Here is a 16,021-nt window from a genome sequence, read left to right on the forward strand (position 1 = left end):
TTCTTAACTAGTGAAGAGTTGCTATAAATTATAAAAATAAAGCTGAATTAGTTTAAACCTGAAAATGTTAGTGCAAGGAAGTTTTACACTATTTGTTAGGCTATATTATAGCATCTGTAAAGTAGCCATACTTTGACTCAAATTTGTAAATATCTACCCTAGACATTTTATTATTATTTTATGAAAATAATAACATTTTATTTTTTATGAAAAAAATATTATGTTGGCAAGAATACATTTTTGTCTACAAAAAACATTTTAAACATTTATTTAGATTCAGAGATAGACAGATAGATAGGTAGATAGGTAGATAGATAGATAGATAGATAGATAGATAGATAGATAGATAGATAGATAGATAGATAGATAGATAGATAGATAGATAGATAGATAGATAGATAGATAGATAGATAGATAGATAGATAGATAAATAGATACCTTCAGATATTTTTTGGATCATGAGAAACATCTGTAAAGTGAACCTAAATTTTTAAACATTATTTAATATAACACGCTAACCAAGAGTTAAAAAAACTTTATGATATACTTGAAGGTTGACCTTAATAAATAAAAAAAAATAATAAATGTGCAATGTGTGGATGTAGAGCTCATATTGTTAACAGTTGTGAAAATAAGAAACCTTTCTGCAAGTAGTGCAAAATGTAACGTGTGTGGTTTCAAGCATCTCACGTGCAGATGTGCAGTCCGTATGAAAAGAGAAAAGAAGAACATGAAAAGGATTTTAAAGCCTACACACTAATAAAATGATGGCAAAAAAGCCACATGAAAGTGTCGAGATGCTGCAGTACTTTGTGTGTTTCCTGTTCGCAAGTTCATACAACAGATGCCAAAGCAAACCGTGGTGGCGCGTGCCCCTCCTTTGACCCTGTTAGTGAGAATTACATTGAACTCCGTGGAGGACGCGATATATAACGCATACAAATGTGCTCTTGGTTAGTCAGTTTATACAGAAACACAATTAAGATGAGGAAGAATGTGCTTGGGTTCGGTTAAATATCGAGAATGTAATCTCAATACATTTTACGAGTGTCAGTGGTCTTTTTTCCAGATGCTGTGAATTTAGAGGAATATCTTGGCTGGGTTACATTAAAATGGCCTGCCCTTTCAAAAGTCTAATTGAATTCATTCAAGCGTGGGAAATTGCGTAGTAAAGGCAAATTAGCTAACCTCACATCTGAGCTTGTTTTCTCGCACAATCTCAGCGAGTACGCGCATCCGTGTCCGCCATTATGAGTAAAATAAATCAGGACCATAAAACGTCAGTCATGCATGTGCATATGAAAAAATATGTGCTTTAGAACAATTGACACTGACCTCAAAATTTTTGCTAAGTTTTAAATACTTTTCTTATTGCTTCGTGAGGCGATGTGAAAAAGTCAAACGTTAAACTACAGCGACCTCTTTCGGCGATTTTACATACTGCCACAGACAGCAGACAACATCAAGTAAGAACGCCAAAAATAATTTCACGCATAAACTGTAATATCAAAGATTTACATTTGGACAAAGATTACATTACAATACACGTATTTATAGGTAATATATAATTGATTTATTATTATAGCCTTGGCTTTATTAGATTTGTTGTTTTTGCAATGGAAAAGTGATCATATTATAATTATTCTGATTATCTTTATTAGAATACAACACAACAAAAAGCACAGGAAATATGTATGCCATATTTAAAACAATAAAATTATAAACTAAAGTGTCAGGTATTTATTGTGACCTCCCCTTATAGCTCTCTTAAACCCAAATTTCTAATTCTAATTCAGTTATTTCCAGATTTTAGTCTGCTCAAAAGAAAAACTTAAAACCAATTGAAGTCACAGACTTTTGCCTAAAAAGTTTTTTTTACATTTTTTGTACATATTTTCCTTTTTGTATATCTTAATAAAGAGAGCAAAAACTAAACATGGTCATTAAAACGTTGATGGAACAACAAATCTAATTCATTAAAGAAACAGAAAGAAATGAAAATAAAAACAAAACAAAAAGAAATGCAAAAAAAACAGTACAAAACAGTTTAGATCGCATTATAATCAAAAGCATCTTTCTATTTTTTAGGAAAGTAAAAGAAAGATATAGTGAGTAACCTATAGCGAAAATATATACAGCTGTAAACCAGGTATTTTAGTGTTGAGAGGTAAAACACACATAGCTTAGGGTTTTTATTATAATGGTACAACATGTAGTCCTATATGTAATCATATCATACATATGTACATATACAGCACTTTGCATGTCAACAGAAAAGATGCATGGTTCCACTTGACCGGCTTGTTGTTATTCCATCTGAGTGAAGATGACCGAATGTGTAGCTGTATTTCTATCTGTGATTACATCTGGCGTGTTTAATGCAAAACCAATTGTAGGAGAAACTGTGTATATGTAAAAGCACTAACACGGGTGCTAGCTGGTACCTGCATTTTCATCTGATGTGCATTAGGGCCCCTCCCACTCCAATGATGCAACACCGATAAAGATCAGAACTGACATCTCTGTTTTGCTTTTCTCTGTTGAGTGTATCTGTAAACATTTTCACCATCTCTATTGATAATGAAAGCACAGACGGTGTACTGCAAGTCTCAGGTGTTATGAGGAGTTGGATAGGCATGTGGTTGCACAGGAGCAGTTAACTCTTTAACGGAAGAATTGTCTGTGATGTCCACATAAGAACGTGAAGTATTTTGGGCCTTATGAACTTGCGGGTTTGTCATCAGGGCTGTACTTAACATGTCTAAAAAAAAACATTACATTTATTTACCAGGTTGACAACGTTATCATTCATTTACTTTATCAACCAGACACTTACCTGAGCATGGTGAGGTGTTCTCCATGGTCCAGTGCATTTTGTGATTTGTCTCTTTAAAGGTAAGGACAGCATCTATCTTATAGAAAGTTTGCTGAAGTTTTTTACCCTCTACAGAAATGCATTCCTAAAAATTATAGTAGAGAATATACATTAACCCAAAAGCAAACTGAAACTACTATTTGTGTGACATTCACTCTAAAAATGCTGGGTTTGATTAAAAAAGGGACCCAGCCGTTGGATTAAATTAACTCAGCATTTTGGGTTGAAGCAACCCAGCAATGGTTAAATTACAACTGAAGAGGTTGGGTTTATCCCTTAATATCAACCCAGCATGTTAAAGTGTTGTATGCAAATATATAGTCATTATGTGAAGTAAAAAACAGCATAATTTATTTCTTTTCTTTCTTTCTTTTAGATTAATGAAGTAAGGGTTTGAATTACATGTATATACTGTCAGACACGTGTACAGTATATATTTTTATAGATTTAAAGCAAAATAATGTTATACTAACCCTTTTCTCTTGAATGTTGGATGTAGGAATGATAAGCTGCACAAAAGCACTAGTCTGTGACCAGGTGAATGAGTCGGTCTGGTTCACTATCACATTTCTGACAGTGAGTAACTCATTCGGATTTCCAGCTCTCTTGGTCAAGCCCATACGCCGTTTATAGATGTGCAGCACTGTGTTGTTAGATGATGACTGATTTACTGCAAGAAATATATAAAAATGCTGTTTTGTTGAGGAAGGAATGATTGCAAAATAGGGAAGATAGGAGCTTTGATACAAACCATTTGGACAGGTTGCCTCCATGCTGTAAGCATACTGACCACTAACCAGTTTGAGTGGTAAAAATTGGCCCTCCTGAAACATTTGTAGGACTTTTAGTGCAAAGCAAACCTCCTATTTCGTTTTAGGGTTAAAATGTAAATAAATGAGAGGTTTAGGGCAAATGTTTAAGAAAAGATCTGTAATAAAAATGTGCTATTCCGTTAAAGACCATCAGGTGGCATACTTTAGTAAATAATTGATGCACTGTAAAAAATACTTTCCTGCCTTAATTTTTTTTGTTGAATCAACTCAGATTTACAATTCATTTCAAATTACTATCTTGACTAGAGATGAGTTTTTATAGCTACAGGTGAGTTGTTATAACTTATAACATATAGTTGGAAAAAGTAAACTTCATTTTATAAGTTGTAACAACTCATCACTTGTAAAGATAAATAATAGTAAGTTTACATGACTTGTAAATCTGAGTTGATTTAACAAAAAATTTTAAGGCAGCAAAGTATTTTTTACAGTGTGTCTAAGAATTATTTGCAAAATGGTAGTAATTATAAAACTGATATTTTAAATAAAGTAGCTATGAAACAACCATACCTGCACAGTGCTTAAGACTGTCTCTCTCCTCCCTTGAACTGTTATATTTGGTTTTTGCACTTCAACATTGACTTGAATCAGACTGGCGTCATCCAAATCCACCACTAAACTCCCTTCTAAAGCCAGAGACCAGTCCAACTGTGAACAATCACAACAGAAATATTATTAGAAATATTATCGCCCCCTTTATGACCACACTTACATTTATAAACATTACCTCATTATTCCAGTTATCCATGGGGATCTCTCTTGTAACCTTGAAAGGAACAAACTTTGAGAATTAGCCAAAAATATAAAAAAAATAAAATCGAAAGAAATAAATTACTGCATTATACCTGAATGAATTCTGAATCACACTTTATGTATTCTCTATTGGGAGGTGTTAGCACAGCAGGACACTTCATCGTAAACGTCTGAGTCCTTCCTCCAAAACGATTTATTCTCTTTGGCAGGTTCAATACAATCACATAATTTCCATGCTGAAAAACATTGTAAATGTTTATTCCATCTCCCAAAAAGGCAGATTTTTTCTCACGATTTCAGTGACAAACCTCTAAATGGACAAAACATCCGCTATACATGACTCTGAAGACATAGTTCCTGTCCAGATCTCTATGCAGACCAAACCCACACGAAGAGAGTTGATTATTTAAATTTTCCAGTGACACCAAGGCCCCTAAAAAGAAAAGAGTACAAGAAATACAAGAGTATGTTATTGTTTTGCAAAATAGCTTGTAAGTAAATTGAGTTATTATTACTGTTCAAATATTTATATTAATGCATGGACACTGTGATCTAAAGTGTTCTGAAAACAATTATTGTCTGGATATACATTACTGAATATCAGGTTGTGTGCTTGATATCTTACCTTGAATCCTTAAAATTCCAGAAAGCCAAAGCCTCAATTCCTCAATTCTTATCCTATGGATCCAAAGTTCCATATACTCAGAAAAACATTCAACATCACTATCTAAAATCCAGAATAAAAAAAATACAATCAGTTCAGTTCAGATTATTTCTATTAAATACATTTCTAAAGAATTACCTGCTATGCTTTCAGAGGCACTACCCATCCAGTCTCTCTTCTGAAGTCGCAAAACATTGCACCATACAGGCATAATGAAGTGTCTATGTCAAGCAGAAAGATAGTAATAGTTTTATAAAATTTTAGAAGATAATACACAAAACATTAGTCATTCAAGTCGTATTTAGCATAAATACAGTTACTCACATTGAAAAAAGTAAAACCCTTGTTAGCATCAGATCCATGGCTCGTTGCACAGTGGTATACGACGATGTAAGTGTGACACATCTGCTTTAACACTGGCAGAGTCAGCTGTGTTTGGTTACTTGAATTACAAGTAAGTGTGAGAGTAAAGTTGACCCACCTCTTCATAAAATAATACGACATGCACAGGTGTGAAAGAAATTCACTTGCACCTGTACCTGCACCTGTACACCATTACAAATCTCCCTCTTTCATTTACTCATGCATAATAGAAACATTTAACAATAAAACAACACATCAGAAAGCAAAGCACTATGGTAGCATTTATTATAATTTCTAATATAATGAATATATAAGCTGAATATTGATTACAGTAACATAATACAAGACATCTTACAATGTCCAGGTTTTAAGCTTCTTATAGTTTCTTAAGCTTAGAAAAACTGTAAAAAAAAAGAAATACTGTTAATTATTTGCTTGGACATTAGGCTATCCATAAAACACAAAGCAATGCACTAATAATTTAAAATAAATAATTTTGATTATATTAATTAATATTCTGGATATCAATCTAAATATTCAACCAAAATATTATGTGGCTTTCTTTATATTTCTTCACTGAAAACCGTCCCAGTGACAGCTTTTGTTCCTTTTTCTGAGAATAATGTTATAGTTCTGTTTTGTCAATTCCCCATATAAGGGTCAATATCACTATAAAGTGCCTTTTGCTGTCCTCATCAGAAGAATCACTCCGGCATTATGACTAAATAATGCAAAATAATGAAATTCTGAAGTTTTATTAAAAATGGCCAAACGTTTACATGGTTTATAGCATTTTTTTATTTTTTTTGATTGGATGTATGTGACTTTGGAATGTCCCAGACACTGCTCAACTAACTTTAGTGAGTGTAAAAAGTGAATAAATGACATAAAATTCAAAAACTTTTAGATTTTTCTTATTGTCCTCGGCAAAATATTTGATAAAACAAATCATTTTTATAATTTATATTCGTTTCTCATAATATATTAAGCATTTTGCATGTGTCCCTAAAAGTACTGTCCAGCCTGTTATTTTGGGGTAAACGCCCCTTAAAGAAACCAACTGACGTAGTCAGTGACATCCCGTCCCCCATTTGGTCTTTATTCCGTGGGTTTAAACATATAATGTACACACAGTAAGTATCTACACTTATTTTTCCTTATTTTCATCATATATTGTGTCTGGTGTCAAGCTTAAAATGTCCACCCTGTCACTATGAAATATTCATTAACATAAAACTTGCCAAAAATCTAAATGTATATTTTAAACACTGCACAGTCAGCTTCAACAGTGAACCACTTTGCTAACTGCAGCTACATCATGTGTTCATTAAATGCTAAATTTAGCTAAAAATGTCCACCCTGTCATGAATTTTTTTACATTGAATTTGCATGACAGGGTGGACATATTTTTTGAATGGTGTTTGCTTGCAGTTCATTTATTTAAAAAAAAAAATGCTGGAGCTTAACTAATATGCATTTCTAACAGCCCAAGGTCTCAATACAAAACATATGAAGTTAAATGGAAAATTTCAGATTTGGGGGGAGGGAATATTGCAGTCTCAAAGGCACTTTATAGTGATATTGACCGACCCATAAAGTTAATTTTATACTTATAAAATGGGTGACCTTTGTCTTTATTAGTCTATTGTTTTGACATTGCTTTGTCTTATGGATCTGATGTAATGAACCTGTAATAAGATATGGTCTCACAATAACATTACAGTGGAACACTACAAATGTTACATTATTTTGGCCTCTTTTAACAGAAAATAAAAGTCCCTCATCTGATCACGATCAAATAAACACAAACGACAGAAAATCACCATCTGTCATAACACACTCCAAAATATTGTATATGTAAATAAAAGTAGCACGTGACATTTACAGTACCCTCCTCACACTGAAATGAATCCTTCCAAACTGCTGACGTCACGCGTTTAGTGACGCATCTTGGTGGCCATTTTATCAGAAGTTTGGGGGGTTGAAAAACAATCGGACGCGTTTGGGTGTACGTTTTCTTTAATTTATTACTTTAAATAAGTGATATTAATAGCAACGAGTGACTCGTCATGTACATTCGGTGAGCAGTTATTCAGATCAAGTTGCAATCGCCGTGAACGAGCGTGCGACGTCTCCTGCCATTCATTTATCAAGCGCGCGCTGTTAGCAACTAGCCTAGCGTAGCTAATGCCACAATAGTCGCGTGTAAACAACAGATACAGGTATTTGATACCAAAGAAATTGTAGTTAAGACCAGCTCTTGTTTACGTTGCATTTAGTCAGTTTGGTTGAATAGTTACTGATAGTCGTGTTGTAGCTGCATTAGCTGTTAGCCCGACACGCGCGTACGCTATAATCATGACCGAGTGTTACATTCGCGTGGCGGAGGATGAAAGTGAGGAGCCCATGGAGATCCCGTCTGAGGAAGATGGCACTGTGCTGTTGTCCACCGTCGCCGCACAGTTTCCCGGTGCCTGTGGCCTTCGGTACCGGAGCCCGGTGTCTCAGTGTATGAGAGGAGTCCGATTGGTGGAGGGCGTTCTGCACGCGCCCGAAGCAGACTGGGGAAACCTGGTGTACGTGGTCAACTATCCTAAAGGTAGATGAGAAGAACGTGCACATGATCAGTGTGTAATGCAACCTTCCTTATACATTGTGCATAATGTAGTCCACAGAAACAGACAGGTGGACCATCAGAGACATTTTAATATATGTAATGGTTATTGGGAGTTATAGAAATAGAAATTGAATTGAATTGAATTGAATTGAATTATTGGGAGTTATAGAAATTAATATGAGTAGTATGGTTTATGTTGTCTGGAGGTTGTGAAATTAAAATAATTTACTAATCAATTAATATATACATTTTAATTTTTCAGATAATAAGAGGAAGATGGATGAAATGGATGCTGCATCTGCTGTCAAGATCAAAAGAGGCGTGCAGAAGACATCAGACCTGATCGTTCTGGGTTTGCCATGGAAAACGACTGAGCAAGATCTTAAAGATTACTTCAGTACTTTTGGAGAGGTTATCATGGTGCAGGTGAGTGTAAACAAGGGTTGCAAAATTCTGGGAATTCTGGAAACTTGCCATGGAAATTCCATGAGAACATATGGGAATTGTGGCACACGAATGAAGAAAAGTCAGATGTCGAGGAAGCTGATGTTTGTTTGTGATACAGTTTGTATAAATAACCCAATATTTACAAAGAATTTCCTTAAGTTTCCAACTTGGAATATTTTCAAAATTCCCGATCTTTGCAACCCTAGTGTAAATGCGCTGAATTTAGTTTTTTATATTATTTAGTATTTTTGTTTTGTTCTTTGCTAGCTTTGGTGCTAAGAATTCCTTATCATGGTGCAGGTGAAGAGAGATGCAAAAACGGGAAATTCTAAAGGATTTGGCTTTGTAAGATTTACAGACTATGAAACACAAGCAAAAGTCATGACCCAGCGGCATATGATCGATGGAAGATGGTGTGACTGTAAACTTCCCAACTCAAAGGTGTGCCACATGTAATACAGACACATGCATTAAATAGGGCCCTATAATTTCCGCTGTCATGGAGTCGTGGATGGAATCTAGTGTTAATGCAGAATTTTACATATTTTGAATAAAATTCTTTCTTTGTGTGGGAGAAGAACGTATGTCTTGGGAAAATGCAGACTGGGGGAAGCAAATCTGGGCGACACACCCCCTCCCGTCATCTCTGCTTTCGTCAGCGAAAAAATTAAATCCTAAGCCCTCAGTTGCGAGCAGTTCCCACATGACTTTTATGTGACCGGAGAACTGTTATTTTGTAAGTTTTGTCAACATTCCGTTGACTGGGAGCGCAAAGATACATGCACTCTCTCACGTGCACACGCTCTCGCATCTCTCCGAACACAAATCCTCATGTATTTGTTCAGTTTTATGCGTTTCAAGCAAACTGATGCAAACTATCTCTCACGTTTAAAATATAATCATCTGCATCGTGGCGCTGCTCTCTGTCTCTCTTTTGCTCGCACGTGAAGAGAGCTGCACCCTCATGCTGTCCAAAGTCAGATCAGTGAGTAATAATCCTGTGTATGTTTGTAAAGTTATATGTATTTCAAGCGATTGCGTTTAAAGTATGAATCGCGTTCCGCCGGACCAATATGTTTAAGGCACTTCTGAAGGCACCACTGCTTTGACACGTGTAGCCTTCTGCAACAACACTAAACAATGCATTGAATCAAGTAAAATGTTTATGTGTGTGTGTTTCAAACAGGTAATGTGAAAAAATGTTACCTCAATAAATTTAAAGTCATTCCTATTGTATTTGTGTATGTGACATTTTAATCATTAACATTAAAAGCACACTCTTTTTATGACTAAAATAACAGTAAAGTGTAAAAATAGGGCCAAATATTAACACGAACAAAACGTAATTTTGCAAAAATTAAAACGCACACAACAGAATTGGGGAAAAAATAAAACTGATTTTATAGGGCCCGACTTAAATTGTTATATTAAGAGATGTACTTATGGTTAGTAAAAGAAAGAATAAGTTTATAGTTTTGATTTTTAAGTAACATTAAAGGGGACATTCCACAAGACGTTTTTAAGATATTAAATAAATCTTAGATGTCCCCAGAGTATATTATGTGAAGTTTTAGCTCAAAATACCATATAGGTAATTTATTGTGGCATGTTAAAAAAGGCACTTTATGGGTCTGAGCAGAAATGCACCGTTTTTGTGTGTATCCCTTTAAATCCAAACGAGCTGCTCAGGTGGGCGGAGTCTCAAGCGCTCGCGCTGTAGAGTGTAGACAAGACAGCATCGAGGAAGATTCTCTCACGAAAGAAGTTAGTGAGCGATGTTAAGCATTATATATTTGAACAAGTTAAAAAGTCAATCATCTGTTTTATGCATACTAAATACATGTTTATCAGCAGATGGGAAACATTGTAGAATAAAAATAAAGACTTTTAGGTCTCATATGCTGCCAGTGTTTTAAACAGACACAATGATTTTCAGCATGTTACAATAAATTACACTTCCACAAACACTTAGAAGTAAACTTTTTGACCAAACCACACGAGCACATTTAAATGATTTGTAATAAAACAACACGTTTAATGCTTAAACTTTAGAGAAACAGATCACATGACATGTTTAAGTTTATTGTGATTGAACACATTCGCGTTTCTGTCAGTCTCTCATCTATCTTGTTACTCCTCGTATTCATTTGAAACTTCAGAGAAACATTAAACAACATATTTACTTATTGTGTATGATAGTGAATACGCGTTGTTCTCTCACTCTGTCTCGTGCAGTGCATTAATCCTCGTGTTCATTTATATAAACTTCAGAGAAACACATTAAACATAACTTACTTGAAAGCGAACCGTCGCGTTGCTCGCTCTCTCTCTCTCTCTCTCTCTCTCTCGTTCGTTTACTCGCTCTCTCTCACTCACTCGCTCTCTCTCTTGCAGGTTAATCCGTTAGAACGTTAATTCAATCTTTAGAAATATTAAAACTACAAGTTATAAGATTGTAGGCTCCTGTTTGTGTTTGAGGGAATACAAACGCGTCGTGCTGTCAGTCATTCTTTCTCTCGGTCACTCGCACTCGAGGTAGCATCATGAATGGATAGCGCAGTTGAAGGGGCGGTATCATTATAATAGGAGCCCTTACCTACGTCATGGGGGGAGCGAAATCCGAATTACCTATATTCACATGCTTGCAGAGAGAGCCTTACCAAAACAAAGTTACAGGGTTGCTATTTTTCACGTTTTCCCGGTTGGTAGAAGCACTGGGGACACGATTATAGCACTTAAACATGGAAAAAGTCTGATTTTCATGGAATGTCCCCTTTAACACAAGCAGATGTACATACTCCGTTACAAAGCTTGTATGTGTTGTTTTGTGATGCCTTTCCCTTGTGAACACTGCATGAATAGACTTTGTTTTCTATTAAATGATCTAGTATTTCCTGGAACAGGCTGGGCCAGATGAGCCTATGAGAAGCCGGAAAGTGTTTGTGGGCCGCTGCACCGAGGACATGTCTGCCGATGAGCTTAGGCAGTTTTTCATGCAATACGGCGAAGTCACAGACGTATTCATTCCCAAACCTTTCCGAGCTTTCGCCTTCGTTACCTTTGCCGACGATCAGGTCAGTTTCAAGTATCGACTTACAGTAAAGGAGTAGTTCACCCATAAATGGTCACCTTTTACTTTCAACCTGACTCCTCATAATGACAGATTGTTGTTATTTTCCTCCAGGTTGCCCAGTCCTTGTGTGGTGAGGACCTGATCATTAAAGGAACCAGTGTGCACATCTCCAACGCTGAGCCTAAGCACAATAATAGTAGGCAAATGATGGATCGTGGGAGGTTTGGGGGGTTCGGGGGACAGGGCTTCAGCAGTAATCGCAGTCCCAACAGCAATGTGAATTTTGGGGCGCTTAGCCTGAATCCAGCCATGATGGCAGCCGCTCAGGCAGCCCTTCAGAGTAGCTGGGGCATGATGGGAATGCTTGCAGGTCAACAGAATCAGACGGGCGCCTCTGGCTCCACCCCTAGCGGGCAGAACAGCGGTGGTAGAGATCAGAACCCGGGTTACAACGCGAGCAGCAATAACTACAGCACCAACAGCTCAGCTAGTCTGGGGTGGGGGGCGGGTACCAATTCGGCCTCGAGCGGTGGGTTCAACTCCGGCTTTGGATCTAGTATGGAGACAAAGTCGAGCTGGGGAATGTAGAGAGATTTGAGTTGGGTGTCCTTGATAAATAGATAATATGGTAAGTATTTTGACAGAGGAAAGTTTAGTAAGACTAAGTTATGTCCCGAAAATGTTTGCCTTTCATTTTGTGAATGTTCATATATGTTATGATTGCTCTTTAAGATCATTTAGACTTGTTAGGAGTGATACAAACACTATCATTGTTTTTCTAATGGATATAATTTATTTTGTGCAAGGCATTATTATTATTATTATTATTTCGAAATGCCTACATATCTGAAAGATTCACGAGCGTCTCGTGCCATTTCAGTGCCGGTACGTTTTAAAGATGCTCCAGTTGAAAAGAGATTTGAGTTGTGTTCTCTGCAGTTTTTTTTTGCTCAAAAGTTTTTTATGGTCAAGCCTTCATCAATCTCTTCTACAGTTCATCACCTCTTTTCCAATTTCCCGGGACGAAGCCCTTCGTTGGCCGCAATGTTCGAGCGATCTCAGTATCAGTACCCCTCCTCCCATGTGTAAATGCTTTGCCATCAAAGAGCACAGCTTCACTCTGCATATACTGTGTTAGACGGTGGGTGTCGTTTTTTCCTCCCCTTTTCATGGATGAAATCTGTCCGCTTTTTGAGAGCTGAGTGATATGGTGATGGATTGTTGGTGGGCCCAGAATGAGAGACTGAATGAGCAAACAGTCTGAGAGAGAGAGAGAGAACTTGGATCTGCGAGACTGTGAGAACTTGAACTTGCGTGAACGAGTGTGAACGAAGGCATCGAGTGTTTTCTGTATACGGTCATCACAAGGACATTCATTCACATTTCTTCCGTCCCTATTGTTCTGTCTTTCTTCCTCCTTTTCTTATTTTGCAATCATATATAATAGAGGTGCATTAAAAAAAATAGCTATGTAGTGTAATCTTTAAGTATTTGTGTTCTTGCTATATAAGTTGACGTGAATGCTGTGTATGGTGTGTATATTGCTGTTATTGAACCTGTACGTGTGATGGTGATGATGTGATGCTGTTTGTGGGCGGGGCTCTGGAAGTGGGCGGTGAATGAGGGCGAGCGTGAGCTCTGAGTGGGGTGATGTATTGATGATGAATGCCTACAGAAGAGGTTGCTTTTGTTGTGTTTTGAATGCCTTTTATATGTTTTGTGAATTAAAGGGAACTCGAATAAAAAAATAATTTGACTAGTTATTTGATAGTGGCTTATTTGCTTCAATGCAATGCATTAATTGAATTGCAAACGCTTATTTAATTCGCATGTATAGGGACGTTGGACTCGGCTGGCCCAGGTTTACCTCAGAACCCCGAGTGAAGTCAATAATGGGAGAACTGAAGACTGAAGTTGTAGTGTTGGTGGAGACGCCACAGTCCATCTGTGGAGACGCTGCTGTATGCCTTAAACCCGAACAGGGACATTGTCACTTCACTTTAAAGAGATTACACTGGAATCCCTATTCGAAATTTGAACGGACAATTCCCAATTGGCTGGAGTGCATGACAAAAGGCAACTTAAAAGGAGCGATATTGTGATTATGTATAAGCATTGTTTTAGTGCCATCACAAGTGACATTTCCATGCTTGTGTAATTCTAGCTCTGTTTCATGCAAGATATCAGTGCAGACATTGATCTTGCTTTTAAGTATTTTTATTTTTTGTGTGTGTTTGCTGCTTCATGATGTGTCCCATAGTGGGTTTCACTGTAAATATAGTTTATTGAAAGTTAAAACTGACTATTTTTCCAGGGGTTGTGTTATGAATAACTTGAAACACTGGTAGGATTTCCCATTTTTTCAAAATACTTAATAAAATTACACAGAGGACCTATATCTCTTCTGTTTTTATTTTTACATTAAGGGTTATGTAATTTAAACTTTTTATATTAGTCTTTATATATGTAAAAATGTATTTACTGTCTTGAGTACAATGTAAAACACGGGTTTATTTTTATTGTCAAATTCAAAGCGTTTGCTAATATCCATACAAGACGTATATACAGTAAGACTGCAAAAAAGAAGGTTGTGTTTGTTAACATTAGTTAATGCAATAGCCAACACAAACTAACAATAATCAATGCTTCTACAGCATTTATAGACCCTTTAACTGTTTGTGTACAATGATGACGTGACAACGTATGCGCGCGCAGTTTGGCAACGGAAGTATGGCTAGAATCAGCAGTGAAGCAACAGACAGAGAAATTTATATTAAAAAGTTAACTGTTTCAACACAGCTACCAGATCCGTGTAGTATAGTGGAGTGGATAGAAGAAGTTAGCAGATGATCAAATATAAAGTTGCCAGATACACGTATATTTGTATATTATATTAGTGCAACCAAACGTAACAACCAGACATTTTGATGCTGGGAAACCATTTTAATAAACTTTCTGAGTTGCTTACACATTAGAACCACTGGGGAACAACACCACTTCCGTTGCCAAAATGCGCATGCAGGTTATTTGATCACGTGGGTTGTGAAAGGGTCCATTAATCTTAATTTATGTTAATATCTGCAGATACATTTATATAAAATGTGTTGTCAGTTTGTCACACAACAGAAAAGCGTTTTAACCACCCAGCTAAATTTGAATTACCGAAAAAGTAAATAAGTTATCAAAAATAGGCACGAGTGTGTGCTATTAAACGGTGGGGGCGTGTCCGCTGTTGGCGCTGAAACCACGCCCACTCGGGAAAGCTTTGACCGTTTCAATCCGAAGGCTGCAGTCTCCAGAGGTCGCATTTTTAGGCTGCATACGTCATCAAGACATTATTGTTGGTTAATCGTAAATTGTTGTAATATGCGAATGTACTTGCCAATGTAATGCTTAGCTTTTTTCAGGCTAAGCTTTCTTTATTTTTTTTTCTGCAAGTATTAACAAGAATATTGAAACATTTTCAAACAATCATGGATGACATAAGTACAACTTTGTTAAAAACAAAGAAAAAGAAAAAATACAGAGGTAATAAAGCAACTTATGTAACATTCATTAAATAATTATACAAATTCATAAATTTGACACTTTTTTATTGTTAATCTTCGTTGGTGTCATAATTAAATAATTAAGGACACAAAGAAAAGTGTTTAATTTGATAACTGTTGAGAAAAAAAATAATTTATGGATATAATCTTTTGCCATAAAAATACATACATTTCCTATATATTCTATACTTAGTTTACAATAAGAAAAATAAAAGAATATATCACACATAGTTATAATCAATGTTGACAAATTAGCCCAAAATCCTTTGACAAGGGGGCGAATGTAATGCTCAGTTAACTTTAAGGCAGAGTGCAAGATTTTTGAAAAACACTTTGGAAAAGGGAGTCGGGCCGAGTACCAAAACACACTCGTAGCCTATCAGCAGTAAGGGGCGTGTCTACTAACAGACAACGTTGCCTGGGTTGCGTATGTGTGGGGCTGGTCTATCAGCGTTTGTTTAGGTGATTTCAAATGTCAACATTGGCTTTCAGAGATCATGCACCCTGCCTTTAAATATATCTGGCTTGATGACGTATGCAGCCTGCATATGCAACCTCCGCAGGCTGCAGCCTTCCGATTGAGAAACCGCCTCTGTCTTTCAAATACCGCAACAACCTTGCATGTTTGCAATTAGGATGCGGCCATGCTCGATGCCACCCTTTTAACCCTACCTAAATAGTCCTGAACTCAGAAATATTGTAAAACTGTTTAAAGTTACTTTTAAAAGTAATGCATTACAATATTAAAGCAACACTAAAGACTTATTGCTCTTTGCTCCCCCTACAGGTTAGAAGCATAATTGTTTATTACCACTGTCGTAAATACTGCAGCATAACTGGCTCTGATT

At 36.4% G+C, this 16,021-nt stretch overlaps 2 protein-coding genes across 7 annotated transcripts; one reads left to right on the forward strand and one right to left on the reverse strand.

The window, feature by feature from the left end:
- Positions 1–1,614: 1,614 nt before the first annotated feature.
- On the reverse strand, positions 1,615–6,625 carry ciroz (ciliated left-right organizer protein containing ZP-N domains). The gene is made up of 11 exons (XM_073875367.1): positions 5,450–6,625; positions 5,264–5,346; positions 5,087–5,188; positions 4,770–4,894; positions 4,554–4,697; positions 4,436–4,474; positions 4,219–4,356; positions 3,627–3,699; positions 3,349–3,545; positions 2,837–2,960; positions 1,615–2,761 (listed from the first exon to the last, which is right to left on the reverse strand). The coding sequence occupies exons 1-11, from the start codon at positions 5,485–5,487 to the stop codon at positions 2,610–2,612; spliced, it is 1,215 nt and encodes a 404-aa protein (XP_073731468.1). The 5' UTR covers positions 5,488–6,625; the 3' UTR covers positions 1,615–2,609.
- A 799-nt stretch (positions 6,626–7,424) lies between these two features.
- tardbpa (TAR DNA binding protein a) lies at positions 7,425–14,017 on the forward strand. Of its 6 annotated transcripts, none has more exons than XR_008639595.2 (7): positions 7,426–8,087; positions 8,368–8,531; positions 8,853–8,993; positions 11,456–11,626; positions 11,737–11,821; positions 12,620–12,766; positions 13,463–14,017. XR_008639595.2 is itself a non-coding variant. In XM_055188209.2 (6 exons), the coding sequence occupies exons 1-5, from the start codon at positions 7,847–7,849 to the stop codon at positions 12,211–12,213; spliced, it is 1,209 nt and encodes a 402-aa protein (XP_055044184.1). In that variant the 5' UTR covers positions 7,427–7,846; the 3' UTR covers positions 12,214–12,253; positions 12,620–13,386. The 6 variants fall into 6 exon arrangements, 4 of the variants coding, with proteins under 4 accessions (XP_055044185.1, XP_055044184.1, XP_055044183.1 ...); XR_008639594.2 differs by having other exon boundaries at positions 7,429–8,087; positions 11,441–11,626; XM_055188209.2 differs by lacking the exon at positions 13,463–14,017 and having other exon boundaries at positions 7,427–8,087; positions 11,441–11,626; positions 11,737–12,253; positions 12,620–13,386.
- Positions 14,018–16,021: the final 2,004 nt, after the last annotated feature.

The sequence above is a fragment of the Misgurnus anguillicaudatus genome, chromosome 13, assembly GCF_027580225.2.
Source record: "Misgurnus anguillicaudatus chromosome 13, ASM2758022v2, whole genome shotgun sequence".
NCBI classification, from domain to species: Eukaryota; Metazoa; Chordata; class Actinopteri; order Cypriniformes; family Cobitidae; genus Misgurnus; species Misgurnus anguillicaudatus.